This window comes from Protopterus annectens, chromosome 8.part0 (genome assembly GCF_019279795.1).
Source record: "Protopterus annectens isolate FY-2018-M chromosome 8.part0, PAN1.0, whole genome shotgun sequence".
In the NCBI taxonomy this organism is placed as follows: Eukaryota; Metazoa; Chordata; order Ceratodontiformes; family Protopteridae; genus Protopterus; species Protopterus annectens.
Window position 1 is genome coordinate 1120802638 of NC_056741.1, and position 24488 is coordinate 1120827125.

At 37.8% G+C, this 24488-nt stretch overlaps 1 protein-coding gene across 4 annotated transcripts in view; it reads left to right on the forward strand.

Annotated features, from left to right (window-relative positions):
• Positions 1-24488, forward strand: part of IL6R (interleukin 6 receptor) — an 865016-nt gene that overhangs the window by 423956 nt on the left and 416572 nt on the right. For 2 of the 4 annotated variants that reach the window (XM_044080645.1, XM_044080644.1), the window contains exons 8-9: positions 5536-5614; positions 15360-15468. In XM_044080645.1, coding sequence (XP_043936580.1) covers positions 5536-5614; positions 15360-15468 — 188 coding nt within the window. The remainder of the gene's footprint in view (positions 1-5535; positions 5615-15359; positions 15469-24488) is intronic. The other 2 variants (XM_044080647.1, XM_044080646.1) reach the window with 1 other exon arrangement.

The following is a 24488-nucleotide window of genomic DNA, read 5'->3' on the forward strand; positions in this document are numbered from 1 at the left end:
GGCTTAGTAAAGGGCAGCAGCGCACAAACACGCTGCATTTCACTTCCACTTGGCGTAAAATCAACACGACAATGAAATACAGACACAGGGTTTTAAATGTAATAGTTCTAGGAACGGGGGCTCAACATTCAGCTACGTGCTTGTGTGTTTACTCCTGTGATTTTATTTTGGTGTTCACGGAACTCTCTTGTATGCTTTGCATACATTTCAGTATCCACGGCCACTGACAGGATTGATTACTATTAGAGGCAGACTGTACTAGTCAGCATTTTAAGTTGCACGACTTTAGCGGGCATGTTCACGCCTCTGTGCAGCACTTAAACACGCCCCCTGCACTTGCATATGTTTCCTGTGCATGTTGACGGTGCAGCAGCGCACCTTCATTAATATGCATATGGTGCTGCTGCGCCATCTCTACGCCGTACACTCGGCGCAAGACTAACACCGTCCTTGCGCTGAGCTTTATGAATCCCAGGTTGTATTTGGTGAAATAACCTCAAGTATGAGTTGGAATTACTATATGTTTTCTAAAGCTGTCTTGTTTAACAATTGATTAAGATATGTATGTTTAACTCATAATATACCATTGGGTACTTATTGGGAAGAGTTTATTTGTGATTACCAAATGTTTGCCAATGACATGCTGCACTTAAATAAATATGGTGCAAGCTTTATCTACACTAAATGGGTTACTTTGTTAAAATATTTTCAGAAGAACTATTTCTGATAGACCTAGAGTCTCAGACTGACAAACACCTAATAACATTCTAAAGCTATAGTATTGTAATGCAAGAAGTTTAGCAAATAAATATAATGAGTTACTTTATGTCTTCCAGCAAGAGAAATTGGATATAATAGCATGGGATACAGCTAATTTATTCATCCCAGGATATGAGAAGAGTAAATGTCTTAGGACATATAGAAATGGAGGTGATGTTATAATTCTTTTAAAAGATTGTTGAATTTACACACTACATTAATTTAATACTGACTTAAAGATCATGTCATTTAATATACATTCCTTTTCTGGATCAAATACCTTAAGATTAATCTGTCCTTATAGAAAACCTTCCATGGATTCTAACATGCATAAAGAATTTATTAAACATGTTTGAGCATAGCTTTGTTGGGTTTTTCTTCCTTGGTGATTTGAATTATCCATATATAAACTGGTAAAATTATTAGCATTAGCGAGGAGCTCTGCCTAGTGTAGATTGGAATCTTGTTCCAAGGCATGGGAAGTCTCTGGGACAGGACTCTGTCCCTCCAGCATGTCCTATGTATTGTTGTGGTGAGGTTTAGATCCCTAGAGCGTGTGGCTCGAGGGGATATGGTTTTCTTTAGGTGGAGCATGTCCATCAATTCTGGGTTGGACATGGCCTTGTATGTCAGGCAGAGATCACCTCTGAGTAGGTGGTATGCAACTGAGTACAGCTGGAGTTTCTTCAGTCGAGCTGCATAAGGCATCTGTTTGAGGCCAGTGATCCTCTTGGTGAGATACTTCTGTGGTCTTTCCAGCTGTTGCAGGTGTCTTATAAGGCACATCCCAAATGGGGCGCTGAACTTTATGATGGGTCGGATGAGTGATGAGTAGAGGGGCACAATGACCTCTTTTGATATGGATGCGAACCCTTTTGTGATTAGGTGGGCCACATAGAATGCTTTTCTAACCACTTTGGCAATGTGATTATCAAAGGAGAGATTACTATCTACTTGGGTCCCCAGATCCCTTATTACGTCTTCCATATTTAGAGGACTACCACCTATGTGGTAGTTTGTGGGTACTACAAAGGGGGTGACTATGCACTTTTTGTCATTTAGCTTGAAGCCATGATTTTGACACCAGGTATCCGTCTCAGGGAGACCCTTTTGGAGGATGTCTGTGTCAGCCGGAGAGTCAATTATAGCCCCTAGTTTGAAGTCATCTGAGAACTTGGTCAGCCATAGTCCTTCTGTGCTTGCATGTACCTCTGAGAAGAATATGCCAAACAGGAGGGGTCCTAGGACTGAGCCCTGGGGAATGCCACTTGTAACCGGTTTAGAGTCGGTCCTAGCTCCCGCAACTCTCACTATGTGGGTTCTCTCCATGAGCCTGTTGGCAACCCATCTTGTGATGTAGGGGTTTATGTTCAGGCTGGTGAGCTTGTCTATAATACCAGAATGGGGAATGGTGTCGAAGGCATTTGCGAGGTCTAGGTAGGCTGTGTGTACCACCTTTCCCTCATCTATAGCCTTGGTAACTGTCTCAAAGAAGTCCACCAGGTTCATGATGCATGATCTACCCTTAATAAAGCCGAACTAGGTAGGGTCCAGTGTTTGGAGGTTCCCAATGTCTCTGTTAATGAGTTCCATGATGATGCACTCCATAGTCTTGCAGACCAAGCTAGTCAGGCTTATAGGGCGATAGTTCCCAGGGTCTGTTGTGGCTCCACCTTTGTGGAGTGGAATAACCATTGTTGTGCGCCACTCTATGGGTACGTAGCCTGTGGAGAGGCTGAGTTTGAACAGTGTGTTTAGGTGAGGGGTTAGTTTGTCTTTGAGCTCATGTAGGACGCAGCATGGGACACCGTCCAGTCCAATTGATGCTGTGTTTTTGGCTGTTTTAACCTGAGTGCCTGTGATTTCAGGGTGTCTACAGTCTTCTGATATGGCTATGGGCCCTTTTGGGGGTGAGAGGAGGGTGAAGTTTGCACTGAACCTGTCTGCCAGGATGTTGTTGATATCGGTTGGTTCAGTGGATTTTGTGCAATTCTGCACTAACTCTGAGCAGATCTGAGAATTGCCACTTAGATTCTTGACATAGCTAAAGAATGCCTTTTGGTTTTTTTGGAGCTCTTGGCAATTTTTCTTTCGAAGCTCACCTTGGATGATTTTTATGAGGGATCATAGTTTCTTGCTGATACTGATCAGGGATGTCTTCCCTTCTTGGGATTTCACTATTTTCTGTACTAGTTTCCTTCTTCTATTGTACAGCTTGTTTATGGCAGGGGTCCACCAGACCGGTTTCATTTTCTTGAAGGAGTGAGTCCTGGTTTTGCTTGGGATGGCATGATCCATGCATTCTTGTAGATGCCCATAGAATGCATTAGTAAAGGATTTTGCAGCTTGGACAGCATTATCCTTTAGCATGGGGGGTTTGAAACTTTCCAACTCGGTCTTAAGTAATGTGAAATTTGCTTTTGAAAAGTTTTCCACAGTGGTTTCCTTGTCTGGGGGTGGGGGAGGAATGTGGATATCCAAAGTGATTTGTTTATGGTCAAATCTAACCAGTGAGAGGATGACCTCCAGTGTGGAGCACCGGTCGCCTATGTTAGTAATAACCAGGTCCAATATGTTATCACCTCTGGTGAGAGTGCTGGCCAGTTGATCCAGGGCGTTTGAGTTTATAAATTCTAGGAAATGTTGGGCAAGGGAGTTGATACTTGAATAGTTCTCCCAGTTAATGTTTGGGTAATTGAAATTGCCCAAGATTAGGGTGTTTGGTAGGACCTTTATGTTTTCCAGTGTTTCCAGAAACGTGGAATGGTGGTCGTGGGACATGGTGGGTGATCTGTAGCAAGCTACAATTTGAACTGCAGTTTTGCCCATTGTTAGTTGCATGTGGATGATCTCTGAAGCATCGTGCTGTGCCACTAACCTGGAGGTGTGAGTATACTTGATGAATATGGATATGCCCCTGCCTTTTGTATTTTGGTCCGGGTTCTGTGGCCAAAATGTATGGTATGAGTTGTAGCCTGTTAGTGCTAGTGTGCTCTCTGGAGCCTTAAACCAGGTTTCTGTTACTGCACATATATCGATTTTCTCCATATTGAGAAGCGCCTCGAGTGCATGCATTTTGAGGTTTAGACTTCTGGTATTGAGCAGCATTACCCTCAGTTTTTTGTTACTTGTGCTATTTATGGCGGTGGGTTTGTCTTTCGAGCCTTGCCTAAAAAAGGCATTATGGGGGTGGCAAGACCCTTGGCCAGTATTCGAAAGCCTAAGGGTGACCAGTGCCAGCCATCTCTAATGAAGCAGCGTGGCTTGTCGAGCATGTCATCACAGGCTGACAGACACTGGATCCAATTTGAATGACACCAGAAGCTTAGCCAATTGTTGAAATTGATAATTTTTTCTTTATACCATGGTATCATTCTTGGTGAGGGAAGGATGCTACTCAGGGTCAGGGTCATACCTGCCTGGGCTACGTGATCAGAGAACTCTCCCATGTCTCTTTTCATGTAGTCCAGGGAGGTATGGCTGAGGTCATTCACACCAACATGGTTAATGACAGAGTCATATTTGTACTTGTTCTGGAGTGACCTGAGTGCTTGTGTTATGTGTCGATTCCTGGCACCCGACAGGCAGCTAAAAGTAATCTTCTCCTTATTCAGCCTAGTGAGTGGAACGTCAGTGTACCTGACTGTAGAACTTTTAGCTATTCACTCAACTATAACAACAGAGATTGCTTATCTCATCCAAATAAAACTGCAACTCCTGAGGCTCCGTATGTTTATGACCCCAGTTGGAAGGAAAGATGGCAGAGCCGCTAATACCTTACGATATATATATTTCTTCTTTGCCAGAAATTTTAAATGTAATGGACTACATGATGTGAGAGCCTCAGAGATATATTTCAGATGAAAGTATTGTAATATTTCCTAAGAAACCAGTACTGTGTTCCTTAAGGAATCTGAAATGTCAAACAAGGTGGGAATTAACTAAACCATACTTAAATTATAAGTGACAATATAGGAACAACATTGAAGGTCTGAAAGTGTCGTATATGATAAGAAAAAGCTGTGTTTAGGGTATAATTATCTTGTAAGTGACAGCAAGCCTTGCGAGTACAGATAAACAATCCAATCATTCCCCTAACCTTTCTATTATACAATACTGTGGTGTTCTTGTCTCCTATTGTGATACAATCTTTTTGGCTATGTACTAACTATCCCATGCAGTTCTACCATGATTTATTTATTTTTCTTTCATAAATTATTGTGATGTTCTTTTCTTTTGTTATTGTCCCCAGGACTCAACTGAGAAGGGGCTATTTCACGTGGACTACCTGGTAAACAAATATAAACTAAATACATAAGTACACAAATAACATAATAAATATTTTCTGAATAGGAAGTAATGAGATGTATTGATTTTAAATCTGTGTATATTTGATCTCATTTGTGTATTCCAGTGATGTTGAGATTTCTTGGCTTACATCCAAGATAACAGTCATTTTCAATATTTTTATAAGTATGTATTCTTTTCCATATTTTTATAATTATATTCACTTTAGTCTTTGTTTCAAGATTAAGTGTTCTGAATTACTATTGAACAAAAACAGTTGCTATTGGTGCAGTCAGTAGCTATATTCAGATGAAATACTCACCATTTCATTGGAAATCTGGAAAGTTACTATCGCAAGCCCATCGACTTACTCTGTTAGAGGGTATCATTCCCTAAAATATTTTACCTGACACAGCTAGGTACCATGATAGCCTTGTGACAGATTACAGTAAAAAGGAGGTTAAATGTTTCTGTGTTTTATTTCTAAAGGATCTAGAAGTTTACAACACTGATGGTGTCACGTGCCGAACAGTGGACTGCAATGAGAACAGTGGGAGGACTTCAGATGGTAAGGGAAGAAGTTTGATAAAACAGTACTGAGTACACATATCATGCACAGTCATCACTTATTAATTCTTTGTCTCTCCTTGTTCTCTGTTCAAATACATATTTCTTTACTGTAAAGAAAAGCAATAGATGTGTCTTACCAGTTTGTGAGCACTGAATCTATCAGTTCATAAAATATTTAATACTGATATTTGTTTATGATTTGAATTCATCAATTTCATCAAGTTAAATGCATGACAGGTTTATCTCTTCACAAAGTTCTTTTTTTATTTCGTAGTAATAAAGCTGACTTTTTCCAGTAATTATAATTAGTCAATTTTCCTTTCTCTCTTAAAGCAATGACATTAATTTATTTTTCATAAACAATGATGTTTCTAATAATTTACATAAGCAGAGATGTTTCCATTTTTGTAACTGTTTTTAGCAATAACATAAAGATTCCTTGAGAGAGGTATGTGTTTCTTACCAACACATACTGGAATTGGAATACTGAACAATATTAAGCATTTGGATGTCAAAAACTGATCAGATCATAATACCTGTGCAAAAGACTGGAAATTAAACCAACGCTGCTTATTAAATTAAAGTTATAAAAATGCATGTTCCCAATTCACTCTAACTTGTTTGTAACACTTGTAACATGAGGCATATCAGTTTAGTTATTTTCCCAATCATATACAGGGTATAAAATGAACAGTTAAGAGTTAGTTATTTTCCCAGTCCTATACAGGCTGTAAAGCGCACACATTTCAAGAATATGCATCTGAAAATTCTCCAAAATAAGGGTGATTTCTTATAGCTGATTTTAATATACTTTTATCTTTATTAGTAAAGTGCGGGTGGTGTGTTTGCTGTAAAAATTGTCAAATAAGAATGTGGTATGATGATTTTATAATATTAAATTATTTTATATAATTCTGATGCAATTAATCTCAGTGTGCAAGCATTTATATACCTCCATGGAATCAGGAATACCGAACAGGACTAAATCATCCTCCGCTAGGAATAGTAAACCTGTCTAGTGGACATCTGTAATAAATAAACTTTATAACAAATGGAAAAAATTGCTATCCAAGACCAAGAAGGAGCAGGTGCCCAATTGGAAGCAATGTCTCCTTAGCCTGAACAAGCAAATAAGAGCACTAGTGAAATCCTCCAAAGCAAACTTCAAGTCCAAATTGGCCACATCTACTAGAGACAGTCATAAGGCCTTCCTTACATATGTCTGCAACCTCAAAGGAAGCACACAGATCTGTTCAGAACTGGTGGTCAAGGACACCACATATACAAATGCTGTAGATATAGCAAACTTGTTGGCTGACAGATTCAGCGAAAACGTTACCCCTCTGTTCCCCCATCAGTAAATCAGGACATCCCCAGTACTTGCCCTCTTCACCTTATATCTAGGAACAGGTCATAACTGCTCTCTCAAAGGCAAAAAATACAGCCTCCATGGGACCCAATAACATCTCAGGCTGCATCCTACTTGAACTCTGGCAGGAACCTGCAGCACCATTAGGCACGCTATTCAACCAAAGCCTGAGTACTGGCTTCAACCCAGCTGAGTGAAGGACAGCTACTGTCATCCCTTTATACAAAGGTGGAGCATTCATTGATCTGGGAAATTATAGACCCATCAGCCTAACTAGCCTGATCTGCAAGGCCATGGAACAGATTATCATGAACTTCAATAACAAGGACATTGGCAGCCTCCAAAAACTTGATCCCACACAGTTTGGCTTCATCAAGGGGAGGTCATGTCTCCTAAATTTGGCTGACTTCTTTGAAACAGTCTTCAAAGCCATGGATGAGGGGAAGATGGTGCACACTGCCTGCCTTGACCTGGCGAAAGCCTTTGACACTATTCCATACTCGGGCATAATAGATAAACTCTCTCAACTAGGCCTCAATCCATAAGTTACCAGATCGGTAGCAAACTGGCTCACTGATAAAACTCATGTAGTCAAAATAGAGGAAGCCATCTCAAGCAGTAGACCTGTAACAAGCAGCGTACCCCAAGGTTCGGTCTTGGGGCCTCTGTTATTTGAGATATGAGGGTTGGGACGGTGGCCTAATGGTTAAGGTGTTTGCCTTACAAGCACAAGGTGCAGGGTTTGAGTCTCACAAGGGATAAAATTGCTCACAAGGGCAGTTAGCCTAGTACTAATCTATAAACATCTATGAACCTCTATATACATTTCTGAGGTGCAGGCCAAAACCCATGGGCTATGGCTGATGAAGTTTGCAGTTGACTGCAAACAGGGTGCTGTCATCAATTCCCCTAGTGATGTGGACATCCTCCATGAGGGTCTAACTCAGACAAATGACTGGTGCCAGAAACATGGCCTCAAGCTGAATACCAAAAATTGCATCATCATCCCCTTTGGGGAGAGTGACATCCCCGCAAATTATCACATTAATAGCAATGTCCTAAGCATGCAATCAGTTGTGAGGGATTTAGGCACCCAGGTTGATAGCAACTTGACTTTTGACCACCATGTTGCTTCCATTGTACATAAAGGCATCTACATGGCCCACCTCATAAGTAAGGGTATCTCACCAGGGACAAGGAGGTCATGACATCCCTGTATTCTTTCCTTATAAGGCCCATTATTAAGTACAATGCCCCTTTTGGCATGTACCTCACAAAGCACATGCAGCAGCTGGAGAGACCACAGAGGTTCCTCACCAGTAGAATCCAGGGCCTCAAACATCTACCATACACAGATAGGCTAAAAGCCCTATCCCTCTACTCGGTTTCTTACATACTCCTCAGAGGTGACCTCTGTCTGGCATACAAGGCGATCACGGACCCCACCTTGATGGAACTGCTGCATATCCGCAAGTCAAGCTCCACTCGAGTAACCCACATGCACGGCCTCAACCTGGTCTGTGACATCAACAAGACTTCTTGCGGGACAGATTTGTGTCTCAGAGACTTCCCCATCTATGGAATAGATTCTCTCTCCACATCAATCAGAGTACCTCTTTACCCCTTTTTAAGTACAGCCTGGATAACTAGATGTGAAACAGAAAATATACCCCTGGGATTCCACCCATGTCCCTGTTGGACAGGGGCATTGGGTGCTGGGTGCTGATTTGTCTAAATATGGGCTAAACTCTTGGCTAGGTTTATAAGGGCCTCAGGGTCAATAGTCTATTAACCTCCTATGATCCTATAATCCTATGTGTAGCATTACTTGTTAAAACAGATTGTATATAGCTCAGAATATTAGGATAATTCATTAATTCTTCCTCTCTCATGTTCTGTACTTATTTATTTTTATACTGTCTGAAGTTCTGTATCAACAACTATTCTTGAGCAAGCCATATTTATATATATTATCCAGTGATAATAAAGCAGACCATTTTAAACAATCAAACCAAATTAACTTGGTTTCATTCATTCATCAAATTCATATTCCAGTGTGTTATATTTCAATAGTGGGATTGCTTGTAAAATCTAGGATTAAGGAATGGGAATAAAGAACACTACTTTTTAAAACTGATTTCATATGTACATTTTAAAATTGTACTAACAGAAGTAAATTTGATTGGATTAGATACAGAAGAAAGTTTATAAAAACTTATTTAAACCCAATATTTTATTATCAATAAGCTTTAGCTGCTCAAATATGTTCAGTTTTAAGTTATTGTACATTGCTTCATGTAACTCCTTCCATGTTACTATCTGCAGTTATATAATTATTATGTAGCAGTTTACATAATTAGAAGACAATCCATAAGACTCTCTAGTCATGAAGGTAATTTCGCATTATGACAAGTCTTGATATGAAGGGAATACTGTTGTGCTGTATCTATTTGGGTACCACAGGAAGGACAGAAACTATGTATTTATTTCTTTGATTTTTATTTGCCACAAGAGAAGTCTGTACTATATAAAGAATTTTAGATAAGAATATCACTTAAGTCATTTAATCAGTCCTCAAATGAAAAGTATATTGTGTTCCATTTTGAAATTGTTTCCTTATTTATCTGAATAACATTGCTACAGTTAATTTTTATCATATCCTCTAAGTTACTAGACAATATAATCCCTAAATATTTCAATTGTTTTAACTCCATTTAAGTGCTAATCATAAGGTTCATTACTATTGACATTGTTTTATTTGTACTAGACTGGTTATATTTTTTGAAGATCTTTAATATAGCATCTAATTGATTATTTTATGTATTTTTATAATTTACTGTCCGGAATATATAACTGGCAAATAATATTTTGAATAAAGCATTGTTTATATTAACATTCATCATAGATTGCTCCTGCCTTAGTGAATTTATTAAATGCTCACATGCTAAAATGAGGAAAAGAGGTGGCAAAGAGTAAAACTGTTTCTTTAGCCTACTCTAAAATGTTGTGAAATATAAACCTCAATTTTAACATAAGAAACATAATTATTATGGAATGTGTTTATAAATGTTATATAAGAATTGGGAAATTAACACTTTAAATAAATCACCCTCTCCTAGCAAATCAAACACATCTGTGTGTCCAGACTAATCATAGTTACATATATTAATGTTTATATTAATGTTTACATAATTCACCAATATAATAATGTTAATGTTATCTTGGGTTTGTCTTTTAATAATAAATTATGTTTAATATTCAGCTATTAACAATGTTGTTAGTAAAATTAGACAACATAGACAGTAATATATTATTATAACCTTTTAATAAAAATATAGGTCAATGAGAAAACATAACAGCATTTGTCTTGTTTCAAAATTGGGGATACCATAGTATGTATCTATAATGAGGGAATGGAATTATTATTCTGAACATTAGTAAAGACCCTCCTTCATAATGGTATTGTTTTGACGGGAATAATTTATACATCTCTAGTATTGCCACATCTACCTCTCAGCTCTATCTTCAATGTTTATTTTAAGATATTTCTGTATTATTAATGAGCATTAGTACATTGTAACATTATTGGATAACTTTTTTGCCATTCTTATTTATAAGGGAATCAAATGTGTCATCAAAATATTTGTTTCTTGTCAATTATTTTTTATAGTAAGATTTTAAAAGAGAACAGAAGGCCTTGATATTAGAAACAATTTCCATGATCCTGGAGTTTGAATATTTTTTACCTGGTTTGACTTTGAAGTTAATTTGAATTTGTTTTCAATTTATGTGAACCCTTTGGAGTCTTGGGCATGACTGTAGTTTTACTTTCTATAGTGAAGTTAATACAACTTTATAATTATAAATGGATTATTTCTTATTAAGGGTCCTAACTAGACAAATGAATATGGTTTCCAATTGTTTGTACCTTAACCCCATTCTATTAATTTATGTTGACATTAATTAATAACCTGGATACATATATGACTTCAGTGAATCACATATGGTATATTTATCTACCTCTCTGTTATCATTTATAGACAAATTACTTTCTAAGTCTTTATCAAACTACTCTTTAAAATTTTTGAGCTTCGTCACATGTGATGGTATTCTTTTATAATAACTATTTATTGTAATTGTTAATCTGAATGTAAGAGCACTGTAATCTGATAGTAGATGAGTGATTAGCTTAGTATAGCAGCTTTTGCAGAGGATTAAGTTCATGATTTCTTAATGAGCTGCTCTCTGAGGTACTGGGTTTGATTCCACAGCATTCATTTATCCACCGTCTGACACTGGGCAAGTCACTTGACCAGACAGTGCTTTGGGACAACTGTGAAACTGGGCTAGGTTCCTAAATGGTCTTCCTGACTGCCTATTAACTACCTATGAACCTATAAACCTAAATGAATCAATCTTTGTAGTTAAAGCTACATAAATGAGAAAAATATGTCTGCATGTGTTGTTATATTAAAGACAAATGAATTGTTGATCAGTTTTAATGACTCTGGTTTTGCACAATCTTTCAAATCCTTTACATCTCCTAACATAAATTAATCCAGTTGTTTAATTCTTTTACAAAAGTAGAGGCTGTCAGTTGACCAGCAGCACTAAATCTGATAGAGCTCTAGACAGAAATTAGTTCATGTGTTATTAAATGTAAAATGTGTAATCCATGTGCTGTTAAATGTACACAGTTAAAATCACCACATAATATTAATTCTTATTTCAAATGACATAATAAATATTTAAATAACGCTTTGCAAACAGAGCTGCGAGAACAGGTATTAATGTAAATAAGTCAAGGTAAAAAAAACATATTTTGCTATTTAGTTGGGACTACAGTGAACATCCCTTGTATATCACTATAATAGAAAGCCATTTTAGGTATAATCAAGACATAACTGAACTATGTTTTTCTTCAGAGGAAGAGTTTTCCAGTAGTCCGTAATCCTTTTAGCCAAATCTTCATACACTGTCTTCTTTTAATAAGGTGGTTTCCTGTCGAAATACTGTGTGTGTGTGTGTGTGTGTGTGTGTGTGTGTGTGTGTGTGTGTGTGTGTGTGTGTGTGTGTGTATAAGTATCTTATGTCAATATACATAGACATATATAACGACAATTAAGTCATTAACATTAATTAAAATAAACTTCAGTTTTGCCTTAATTTTTGTTAGGTAGTTTGTCCCAATTTGACTGTAGCACTATGTGAATTATCAGCACTGTTATATTCATCCAAATGTATTATATTGTCTTTTTACATTATGTGTCTGTTAACTGGATACAGTACATAGCCTGGGAATACTGTCTGGTTAAGTGAGTTGTTAAGAGTCACACATGGTGCAAAATGATATTGAGAGAATCAAACCCAGGAAGTAGCTTGTTAATAGCTCAAAGTATTAGTCTTCTACAGTAACTACTGGATGTTACAACAGTTCATTTCAATTTAAACCTGAAACCATACCTGACAGTAGTTTATCTCTTTAAAAGGCACACCATCTTCTAGTAAATCTTTGCAGATGGACTAACATACATGCATTGTAACTCCTCATTCTGGAAAACAAAGTTTCCAGGTATGATTAGGAAAATCCCAATTAAAATACCTATTATTGTATGTTTTCTCTTTTTTTAAGATTCAATCCACTGTGCTCCTTCTGTGAAATTTAGGCTAATAAGATCAGGCCTAGTTTTCTATATAATTATGGAAACACTCTTTTTATACTTATTATATTAATTAATGTATTTAGTTATAAAGAACCAACTGAAACAAACTACAGAAAGACAAACAAGCTGTGCCTCATTCCTAGGGGCAAATAAATCCAAAAATACTCACCTAAGTAGAAAAAATGTTCTTTAATAGGACAAAAACAATCTACCAATGTCGCACACAACAGATAGCAGGTTACCGGTTTCGTTTGTCAATGTAAACTGCATCAGACAACATTCAAGTGCATTTCTAACATTTAAATATTCACACCCAAGTTCTAATTGGCTAAAACACTTAAAGCAACATAAACCCCTAAAATGCCTGAATAAATCTATGTATTCTATAAAATATGTGTTACATGGTAAATACAAAATGAATGCATTGAATTAAAACAACTGCATCACATTGTTCACTTACTAACTTGCCAAAAATATGTATGTATATATATATATATATATATATATATATATATATATATATATATATAAAACTACTTAAAATGTATTAAAAATGTGAAACACTTTTTTCACCACATTCTGGTTCATTCATGAACTATATCTACTACATAATAACTTAGAAAGAAGCAGCATTAATTTTCCTTCTCTATCTTCCTTCTTTCAAGTGCCTTTAATTTCAAAACTGAAACAATTGAAACTCTATCATTTATGCCCGGACATCTATAAACTTGTAAAAATATCTGCCATTTTAATTCTTTAAGTTTTAAATGGGTACCCCCATGGTGTCCTTTCATTAATTTCCACATGGTCAATTGCCATGAACTTGAATGAATGGCTGACATTTTCATGAATATGACAGGCTAGGGCATTATTAAGATTTCATTTTTTAGATAGCATATTCATGCTCATAAATTCTCTGATTAAATCTCCTCTCAGTCTTTCCTATATAAAAAACTGAGCATGATTCACAAACAGCTAAATATACTATAGCTTTTGAGTTACAATTGTATCTGGCTTTAATTTTTATTTTGAAATTCTTGACTTCAAATTAATCTTCTGTTCTGACCTTATGGCACCAGTTACACGTTCCACACTTAAACATAACAAGATGTACCTGTGAGCAAGGAACTCGACTAGTTCTCATCAAGTCTTTCATGTTCCTACCTCTCCTATAGGTAATGACAGGTTTGTCACCTAAATGAGGTCTGATGTTAAAGTCTTCACTCAAAATGTCCCAGTTTTTATTAAAAACCCATCTCAAAGTGTAACTTGTTTCTTATTTGAGATTGCTGTTCATTTGCATAGAAAGCTTGCTGTTAAATTAATGATTTAAAAAGTTCACTTGTTTGAACAGAGTCCATCTGTATGTTTTCCATGAGGACTTGGTAAAGCTCATTTTTTTCTGCTGGCCTAATTTGTAGAAATTTCTGGAAATGTATTTTATTTTTTTCTATGTCACATTTGATTTAGAAGTCATTCACATTACTTTCTAAAGAGCATAGCACTTTGAATGAAGTAATATTGTCCAATGTTTATGTCATCTAACAAAAGGAGCAGCTGCCTGGTAGCAATCTTGTATTGAACTCCCCAGTGTAACTTATTTTAATGTCAGAAACAATGCACTTACTATGCAGAGCAAATCATAAACAAGATTCTGTGATTAATTGGACACAGTTTTGATGGTAACACTCGTGCAGGTGATGTTCTCACTTCTAATTCCATAGCTACTTTCTGAACCATATATATGGGTTACTTTTAGTTAATCGACAGCCCACTTCACTGAAACCAACTTCAATGACACGTCATATTACCGACAGCTGGAGAGCTGACATTTTCCACATGGTAAGTAACCATTTGGCCATCAACCTGAACTTTGCCCCTTACCCCCGTGGCAGTGCGTTCTTGGACTTGGAATATTTATTAAGGGGGTGTGGGGGGCATAGCCCCCCACATCAGTGGGTTTGTTTTAGTGGTAGTTGTTTAATTCGGGATGGCCAAATGGTTACTTACCATGTGGGAAACGTCGGCTCAACAGTTGTCGGTACTATGACATGTCATCGAAGTTGGTTTCAGTGAAGTGGGCTGTCGATTAACTAAAGGTAACCCATATATATATATATATATATATATATATATATATATATATATACCAATAAAACCAACAAGCTGCAAAACGAAGAAAGAACTTTACACTGGCAAAAAAAAACGTCTACAGATATATGAAAAAACACCAGAACCAGTAATTAAGTGCGCTTTCGTTCTTTTAATGTGTAAGAACTACTTCAGAAATAAGAAGGTACAAAGAAAATCAGTCAATATATACTACGTCATATGGCAATAAAGCAGTAAAACAGTAACAGCCAAAGAAATAACCCTGTTCTTTAAATATGCACATATCATTATATGGTAATGAAGTGACCTGAAAGATCATGTACAATATACATACAGCAAACTAGTGAAAAGTGAGTCTGTCATGTGAACTCAGGTAAGCCGTTTCAAAGCACATTTTAAATTGATATTATCATTCAAACCAGGAGCTGATTTTATATATATATATATATATATATATATATATATATATATATATATATATATATATATAAAGATTATTTATGTGAAACCTGCATTTGTCAGATGTGTATAGACTGCCATTTCATACTGACATCAGTAGCAACAGGGTAATGTTTCTTTTTTTTTTTCAATCCATCCAGTACAGTCTTCAGTTACAGAAATCAACCTGCGTGTTCCTCAGTACACCTTCTGGATAGTAGGAATTATCCAAACAGCCACCATAGTTCTGTTCATCTTTCTTATCAGCAGGTAAGAACAATAACAAAACTGATAAGAATGCAAACAAGATAAAGTTTGTACTGCAGTGTGTGAAATGCACTTATACATCTGTATAGTTACACTGGAAAACTGCAACTTTTGAATGATTTTTAAGTCTTGACTTGCTCATGAAATAAAAACAAATTGTGGAAGCTATTTTCTAATTTCTGTATGTAATTCTGCAGTCGGTATAATAAGAAAAAAGGGAGTGAAAGTGAGAACATTTCCAATGCACACATCCTTAGTAGTGTTTCAGCTTTCATTTGACAAATTTGTTTTTATATGCAAAGTGCAGATGGATTATTTATGAAGCAGTTCCTTTCTTTTTTCAAGTTTTGTATTTATATATGTGTGTGTGTGTGTGTGTGTGTGTGTGTGTGTGTGTGTGTGTGTGTGTGTATGTGTATACATATATATATATATATATATATATATATATATATATTACATTTATTATTCATACATCTGTTTTGTTAGTTCAAATTATTATGAACTATTTTAATATTATATACCCATACAGTAGAAACTGGAAATGGACAACAATGAATAAAAAATTATATATTTTTTATTTTGTCCAATTACAACATTTATGCAATGCAGCTTATTCATATGAGAGACAGTTCATGTTCTGCTTTGACCAGATAATACTGATTCTCAATAAATACACATCTTTAAATATAACAGGCACCACCTTTCACCTCTTAGGTTCATAGGTTGGTACTGAGCTATCTGCCTGAAGACATATATTAGCCCAGCCACATTGTGCGGTATTCACCACCCCTTTAGTAGTTCCCTAGACCCTTGTACTAGCAGCTAGTACCCTTGGCCCATATCTAGTAGTGCTGTTGGTGCGATCCCCGGTGTGAACTTTCTGTTACCCATCCACTCATCAAGGTTCCTCTTGAAGAGTGATAGTGAGGGGCTCTGTCTTATGTAGATCGGGACCCTGTTCCATAGTAAGGGAAGTCTCTGCGAAGGGAATCTATCCCTAAAGCATGTTCTATTCATTGTTGTGTTGAGGTTTATATCCCTAGAGCATGTAGCTCAAGTAGATTTGGTTTTGCTAAGATGGAGCATGTTCAACAATTCTGGGTTGGACATGGCTCTGTATGTTAGACAGAGATCGCCTTTGAGAAAGCGGTATGCAACACAGAACAGTCTTAGCTTTTTCAATTGTGCTGCATAGGGCAACTGTTTGAGGCCAGTAATTCTCTTGGTTAGGTACCTCTGTGGTCTCTCCAGCTGCTGGAGATGTCTGGCCAGGTACACTCCAATTGGTACATTGTACTCAATAATGGGTCTTATGAGGGAAGAGTAGAGGGGCACCATTACATCCTGAGATCTTGATGCGAACCCTTTCATGATCAGATGGGTCACATAGAAGGATTTTCTAACCACTTTGGCAACATGGTTATCAAAGGAAAGCTGGCTATCTACTTAGGTCCCTAGATCCTTTATTTCTTCTTCAGATTTCAGGGGATTACCTCCTATGTTATAGTTTGCGGGTACTCTGTTTTTTCCAAAGGGGATTACTACGCATTTTTTGCATTTAGCTTGAGACCATGGCTTTGACACCATGCATCAGTCTCATTTAGGCCCTTCTGGAGGATCTCCATGTCGGCCGGAGACTCTATTATAGCACCCAGTTTGCAGTCGTCCACAAACTTAGTCAGCCACAGCCCTTCTGTGCTTGCCTGTACTTCTGAGAAGTATATGCCAAACAGGAGGGGCCCCAGGGCAGAGCCCTGAGGCACACCACTCGTTACTTGTCTGGATTCGGACATAGATCCCACTACTGTTACTTTATGGGATCTGTCTGAGAGCCAGTTTGCGATCCACCTTGTGACATAAGGGTTTATGCCCAGGCTGGTGAGCTTATCAATATAACCTGAATGGGGAAGGGTGTCAAATGCTTTAGCAAGGTCAAGGTAAGCCGTGTGTACCTCCTTTCCCTTATCTATAGCCTGAGTAACTGTCTCAAAGAAATCCACCAGGTTCAGGAGGCATGATCTGCCCTTGACAAAGCCGAACTGTGTGGGGTCCAGCAACTGGAGGTTCCCAATCTCTCCATTTATGAGTTCCATAATGATTTGCTCCATAGCCGTACAGATCAGACTGGTCAGGCTTATTGGTCGGTAGTTCCCAGGGTCAGTTGTGGCCCCACCCTTGTGTAGCGGAACCACCGTTGCCGTGCGCCATTCTCTGGGCACATATCCTGTGGAGAGGCTGAGACTGAACAGGGTATTAAGATGCAGGGTTAATTCCTTTTGGAGCTTGCGCATGACACAGCCTGGGACACCATCTGGTCCCATGGAGGCAGTGTTTTTAGCTTTAGACAGAGCCTTGTTAACCAACGTATCAGTAATACTTGGACTTACACAATCCCCTGGAATGGTAATAGGCCCTGTAGGTGGTGAGGGGGAATTTGCACTGAACCTGTCAGCCAAGATGTTGGCAATGTCAGAAGGGTCAGTGTATTTTGTTCCATTTTGTACTAGCTCAGAACAGACCTGAGCATTGCCATTTAGGTTTTTGACGTAGCCATAGAAGGCCTTATGGTTATCCTTGGCATCCTTGGCAACTTTCTTTTCAAAATTAGCTTTAGTTGACTTGATGAGGGCCCTCAATTTCTTACTAATGCTGATCAGGGATGATTTTTCTACTTGAGATTTGGCCTTTTTTGTATAAGTCTCCTCCTTTTATTGTAAAGTTTGCTTATGGCCAGGGTCCACCAGACTGGTTTCTTCTTGCTTGAGGAAGGAGTCTTGGTTTTATTTGGGATAGCACAATCCATGCAATCCTGAAGATGCATATAGAGTGCCTTGGTGTAAGATTCCGCATCCTGGATATCATTATCCTTCTGCAAGGGAATAGTGAAGCTTTCCACTTCGGATGCATGTAGTTTGAAGTTTGCTTTGGAAAGGCTTTTGACTATGTTTTTTTTTGACTGGGGGAGGTGGAGGGGTGAGGATGTCCAGGGTTATCAGTTTGTGGTCGGATCTGACCAAGGAGGGAGTGATAATGGGTGTGGTACAGTGGGCGCCCATATTTGTGATGATTAAATCCAATATGTTGTCCCCTCTAGTGGGGGGAACATACTAGTTGTTCAAGGGCATTTGAATTTATAAATTCTATGAATCGCTGAGCATAGGAATTGGAACATTGGTAGTTCACCCAGTCTACACCAGGATAGTTGAAATCACCCAAGATTATGGTGTTGGGTAGGACCTTTATATTTTCCAATGTTTCAAGGAATGCAGAGTGAGCATTTTGGGACATGGTGTGCAATCTATAACCGGCTACGACTTAAAATGTGGTTTTGCCTGCTGATAGTTGCACATGGATGATCTCTGGGGATCATTATGCACTACTAACCTGGAGATATGGGTATCCTTGATGAATATGGATACACCTCCGCCCTTTGTACTGTGATCCGGTAATGAGGCCGGAAGGTATGATATGAATTGTAACCTGGAAGTGCTGGGGTGCTCTCTTGAGCCTTGAACCAGGTTTCCGTCACTGCACAAACATTGATTTTCTCCATGCTGAGGAAAGCCTTGAGTGTGTGCATTTTGAGGTTGAGACTTCTGGCATTGAGTAGCATTACCCTTAGTTTTTGGTTACCTGTGCTGGTTACGGTGGTTGGTTTGTCCTTTGAGCCTTGCCTAAAAAAGACACTATAGGGATGGCAAGAATCTTGGCCAGTATTCGAAAACCTAGGTGTGACAGGTGCAACCCATCTCTGGCAAAACAGCGAGGCTTGTCTATCATGTCATCCCAGGCAGACAGACCCTGGATCCCCTTAGAATGACACCAGAAGCTTAGCCAATTGTTGAAATTGATAATTTTGTCTTTGTATTGTGGTATCATTCTAGGTGAAGGTAGTATGCTACTCAAGATCAGGGTCATACCAGCTTGGGCTACATGATCAGAGAGCTCCTCAATGTCTCTTTTCATGTAGTCCAGGGAGGTACGTCTTAGATCATTCACACCAACATGTACAATGACAGCATCATACTTGTACTTGTTCTGGAGTGACCTAAGTGCTTGTGTTATGTGGCGGATCCGTGCACCCGACAGGCAGCTGACAGTAACCTTCTCCTTGTTCAGCCTGGTGAGTGGAACATCCGTGTGCCTTACTATAGAGTCTCCTATTACTAGCATGTTAGGTATGGTGTTTTGCCTTAAGGGCTGTTGTGAGGCACACTGCTAAGGTGAATTATGTGTTTTCTGGCTTGTGTTTGGGGGTGCAGTTTGCTTGCTTGTCTGCTTTGGAGGGCACTGTTTCTTTTTCAGATTGGTACCTAGTGCCTCTGAATATGTTTTTGTGTATTTATGCCTATGTTTTGCCAGTGCTTGTTTTGTAGATTCATGTGTGACGGGTGGTGTGATGCAAGTGTGTCCCTTATCCTCTTGACTGTCTGTTACAGTCATGGGTTGAGAGCGCTTAGCCTCCAGTCTGGCTGTGTATTTGCATCTCTCACAAGTGTTTGTTTCTAGAGGTAAGAGGAGAGGGTTGTCTATATACATGAGGCAGTTGTGACATTGCCTCAGGATGCCCAATTCCACCAGATGAACTGGAGAGTACACCTGAAGCTGACCTCTAGACATGCTTTGAAGAGTAAATTGAACTTAAGTCCTGTAATCCCAAGAGGCTTACTTCTCCATGCCTCATTACAAAATACTATTTTACATACATTTTACAAAGATAATTTCTCCATTCATCTTGTCTGCTGATGATTAGCCCCCACATGCCATGCACATACACATCTGTGTGATACTGTTTGTCATAAAAGCAAATTCTGCAAGCCCAGCTATCTGGAATTTTGTAAATAATTCCATGTCATTTGTGAATATTGATATGATTCATACAGAAGTGTGTGTGAAGGTATAAAGTACTAACCTAAAATGTAACCACAGCATGCCCTTCTGGCTTAGAACAGAAATGCATATAAACTATTGTAGTTGTGTAAATGTATGTTTTAACAGTAGAAACTAGAAAATAGAGGGTTAACTAGCAAAACTTCAAGAAAATAAGATAAAATTAAATTGTTTTATGATTGTGCTATAAAAGTTACCGCTTAGTTTCAGTTCATTAGCAGACACAATGTCTAGAACTAGAAGTTTTTGTATTGTCTTGGAAGAGAAGTAATTACTAGGTTTGAGATGCAGAGGTGTTTTATTGTTTTATGACTTCCAGGGTCTTCAAACATCTGAGAGATGTATTTTTCACACAGAGATGTTAAATTCTGTTAGTTTCTGACAAAGGGAGTTTAGCTTGGGAATTAAAGTCAGGTGACAAAAAGGGATGTCATCCACGCTAACCCTGCAATAATATTTGATATTAATTTAAGAACTCTCTGAGAGAGAGAGAGACTGAGCATTTTGTATTTTGTCTTTGACCTGGAAACATCCACTCATCTGCACTTGCCTTGCTGTAAATAACTTTTTAGGACATAGTAACTCTTTTAGATTCAGATAGGAATATAGTAAAGTATAGCTTAAATGTTTTCTGTATTTATTTGAGACTGCCTTACAATGTTGTTTTAAATATTTCCTGTGATTTTGAACTCTGAAGTTACTGTGTTGATTTACTGAGTATTGTCTTGTTCTTTTATTATTTATTAAATATATTTAAACCTATCATTGTGGCTGATATTTGTGAGACATATTAAAGCTTTTAGAGTATATGCTGCGGTGGTACGGTGGTAGCGTTGTTACCGCACAGCAAGAGGTTCTCCCGTTCGATTCTCGGCTTGGCTTGGGAATGCCTTCTGTGTGGAGTCTGCATGTCATCCCCGCGGTTGGGTAGCATTCGAAAGACATGCGCGCGTAAATGGGTGTGCCTTCGTTGAAGGTTGGGCGTCGAGCTGGCACCTTGGCGTTTCATAAAAAATCTACTGCCAATCATTAGCGAACCGGCGTTCCGCTGTGGCGACCCCTTACCGGGAAAAACCCGAAAGACAAACAACAAACAAAGCCTTTAGAGTACTTGCATATCTATATGCTGACACTGTACAGGCCACTCGTAAACAGCCTTGCTCTTGGTCAGACTTAAGATGTAGATAATTAGAATAGATTTACTACAATCGCTAGTTTTAACAATAAAAGTGTAAGTTCCCTTAAAATGCGCCTCTTTTACTGGATTTTCTTACATTACAGTAATTCACATTAACCAGTTTATTATGCAGCACTGAACATAAATAGAAAATATGATGTTTCCCTTTAGGAATCATTTTACTTTTTCAAGTTTTCAGATATCTTGTTTGGAAGAATAAATGGAGCAGTTATTAAAATTGTGTCTGATTAGTGAGACATAAAGTGGCACAATTATCTCTCTAGGGTGAAGAGACAGGCCTTGTAGAGCTAGATGGGCCACAGAATGTTTCTGACTATGGCAAATAACCTCACTACTCATAGTATATATTGTTGTCAGTAGTTATCCATAGCACAGTGATTCAGATAAGATCTACTTCAGGTTACACTCTGATTGGAGTTTGCATGTTTTGCTCATGTCTGTAGGAGTTTGCTCTGAGTACTCTGGTTTTCTGCCAAATGCGTTGGTTAATTGTACTTTAAAATAGTCAACATATATTATGCTTATCCTTACACTTGTGGCCTAGGTGACTGAAAAGGGTCCCTGATATCCAGTTCACTTACACAAATATCAAATTAATGGAATATAAAAAATATGTATATCCCTACTTGCAAGATATTAATATTTCCTCAATGACAACATATTTTATATATATCAAGCTAGGGAAATAAGTGATGACAGAATATTTTGTTTACAGTGTTCTAATGTGTCATACTATGGCATATTTCTACTGAATAGTATAATAAATGCTTACCTTAAGTCCCTACACCAAATCCAAAAATGAGTGAAAAAACAATATCGGTGGAATCACTGTGCTCTGCCAATTGCTATCACAGCTATGGCAAGGTATTTTTTATCTCTGCAACCTTGACTGCCTACTTTATATTTATGTATATATATATATATATATATATATATATATATATATATATATATATATGGGTCTGTGTTTCCTTTTCAAATTTACATTTCTCTGAATCAGTTAAGTGATCCCAGTATGCTGAAAATGCACTAGTCCGAAGGCTCAGTATGTTGAAGGCCGGTTTAGCAAAACAGTGAACGTAATTCTGGTGGTGCAAGATGTATAAGTGCACCCTGTGTTTGTAGCTTCTTGTCCACCATTGCAGTTATGTGGCATGCTGGATACACTAGTAGGTTTAACAATATTCAGGATTTGGATATGTATTTTGACAGCACTGGTAGTTTTGAAGTATAGATCGCACTACAGTAAGGAGGGGGTAATCTACCCTTGTTGCACTGCACTGTGATCTCGGAGTTGGTATATATAATTTGCAGGGGGTGTGGGGGTGCAGCACCTCTGCAAAAATGTTAGACAGTATATGTTGTTTTGTTTGTGTGTCGTAATTAGCTATTAGTTCAGTGTTTTGCAGTTCAGCAGAGTGAACTTCCTGACTATTGCATTTTTGCTAAACTGGGATTGCTTAACTGAGATTCAGAGAAATGTAAATTTGATAAGGAAAAGCAGACCCATATATATATATATATATATATATATATATATATATATATGTATATGTATATATATATCTGTTGTGTGTGTATGTGTGTGTCTTGTCAAATATCAAATGCACAGAAAAGTGAACAAAGAAACAGCAATCATTTTAGATTTGAATCTAAAATGACTGAAAACAACAAATAAAACTCATTTTTGCAGGAAGGAACCCCCCCCCCCGGCCCTCACCCCCCCCCTGTTAATTATATTTACCTACTCTGAGATCACATAACAGCATGGTAAGGGCAAATTCCCTGACCCTGTTGCAATGCAATCATGCACAAAAAACAGCATTAAAGAATGTTTGCTCATACAAGCATTCACTCTGATTTGCAGCACTAAAAAAACATTCTCTCAGATAAGCATTCACCCTTCTGACCTGCAACCATTTATATAGATATATATAATGTACGTTCTCCAGGTCCCCAGAAGGCATGTGGTTTTAAATTGTCTGTGGTACATTTCAGAGCATTTTTCCAATATATTCCTCATTAATTGACTTCTGATGAATATTTCAGTTTTGCAATCATATTTTAGAATAATGCGCCCTTACTTTTGTTTTGTGATATGACACTAGTCCCCAGTCCCCTAACTTTATTTATTTCCTCAAGCAAAATTAATCAGCTTCTCTAACAAATCTTAGATGGTCTGCCATAGAGTATGTTATTATGGGGTAGTCTACGTCACACCAACCATGATGCCATATTTTAACCACGCCACCTGTGCCCTACTTTAGACAGCTGAAAAGGTAGCAGCTCTACTGGACAACAATACTGTGGTACTCAGCACATTCATTTTTTTAACCTAAATCAGTAATACTAACTAATCTGGATAAGTTGTGTCTAGTAGTAATTATGTTTGTGGTGCTCTGTTTCTGAAGTTAACAAGGGAAAGCAATTGAATATATTCAAATATCATTTGGATTTACTGTATCGTTGAGATCTTACCTGCTAAAGTGCGGCCATGTGAAGAACATTAGCTGGGAGACCTTTTAACTGAACAGCTGTTTCTACTCAATGTGGTTAATGAATAGCATTGAAAGTGCTTCCAAATCATTTCAAAAAGCACTGTAAATGTAAGCTTTTTCTTCCAAGTATATGTAGCTAGTAGCGATCATTTTTTTTGTCTACTTATTAGCAACTTCTGTTGACTTTACCTTGTTGCATAAAATTTTGTGCAATAACAGCAAAATATAGGGTTCTAAGAAGTGCAGTGTTTACTGGAACTTAGCACTAATTATACAGAATTCAAGAACTGGAAAAATCATAGCAAGGGCAAGATTTTACTGGCTAGGCTACTTTGTGCCCAATTTTGACTAGCATATCTGTTTGTGTCCATGGGAGATTGTGTCAGGCCCATAAACAAGGAACAGTTTCATGTCTGTATGACATCTCCATCTAG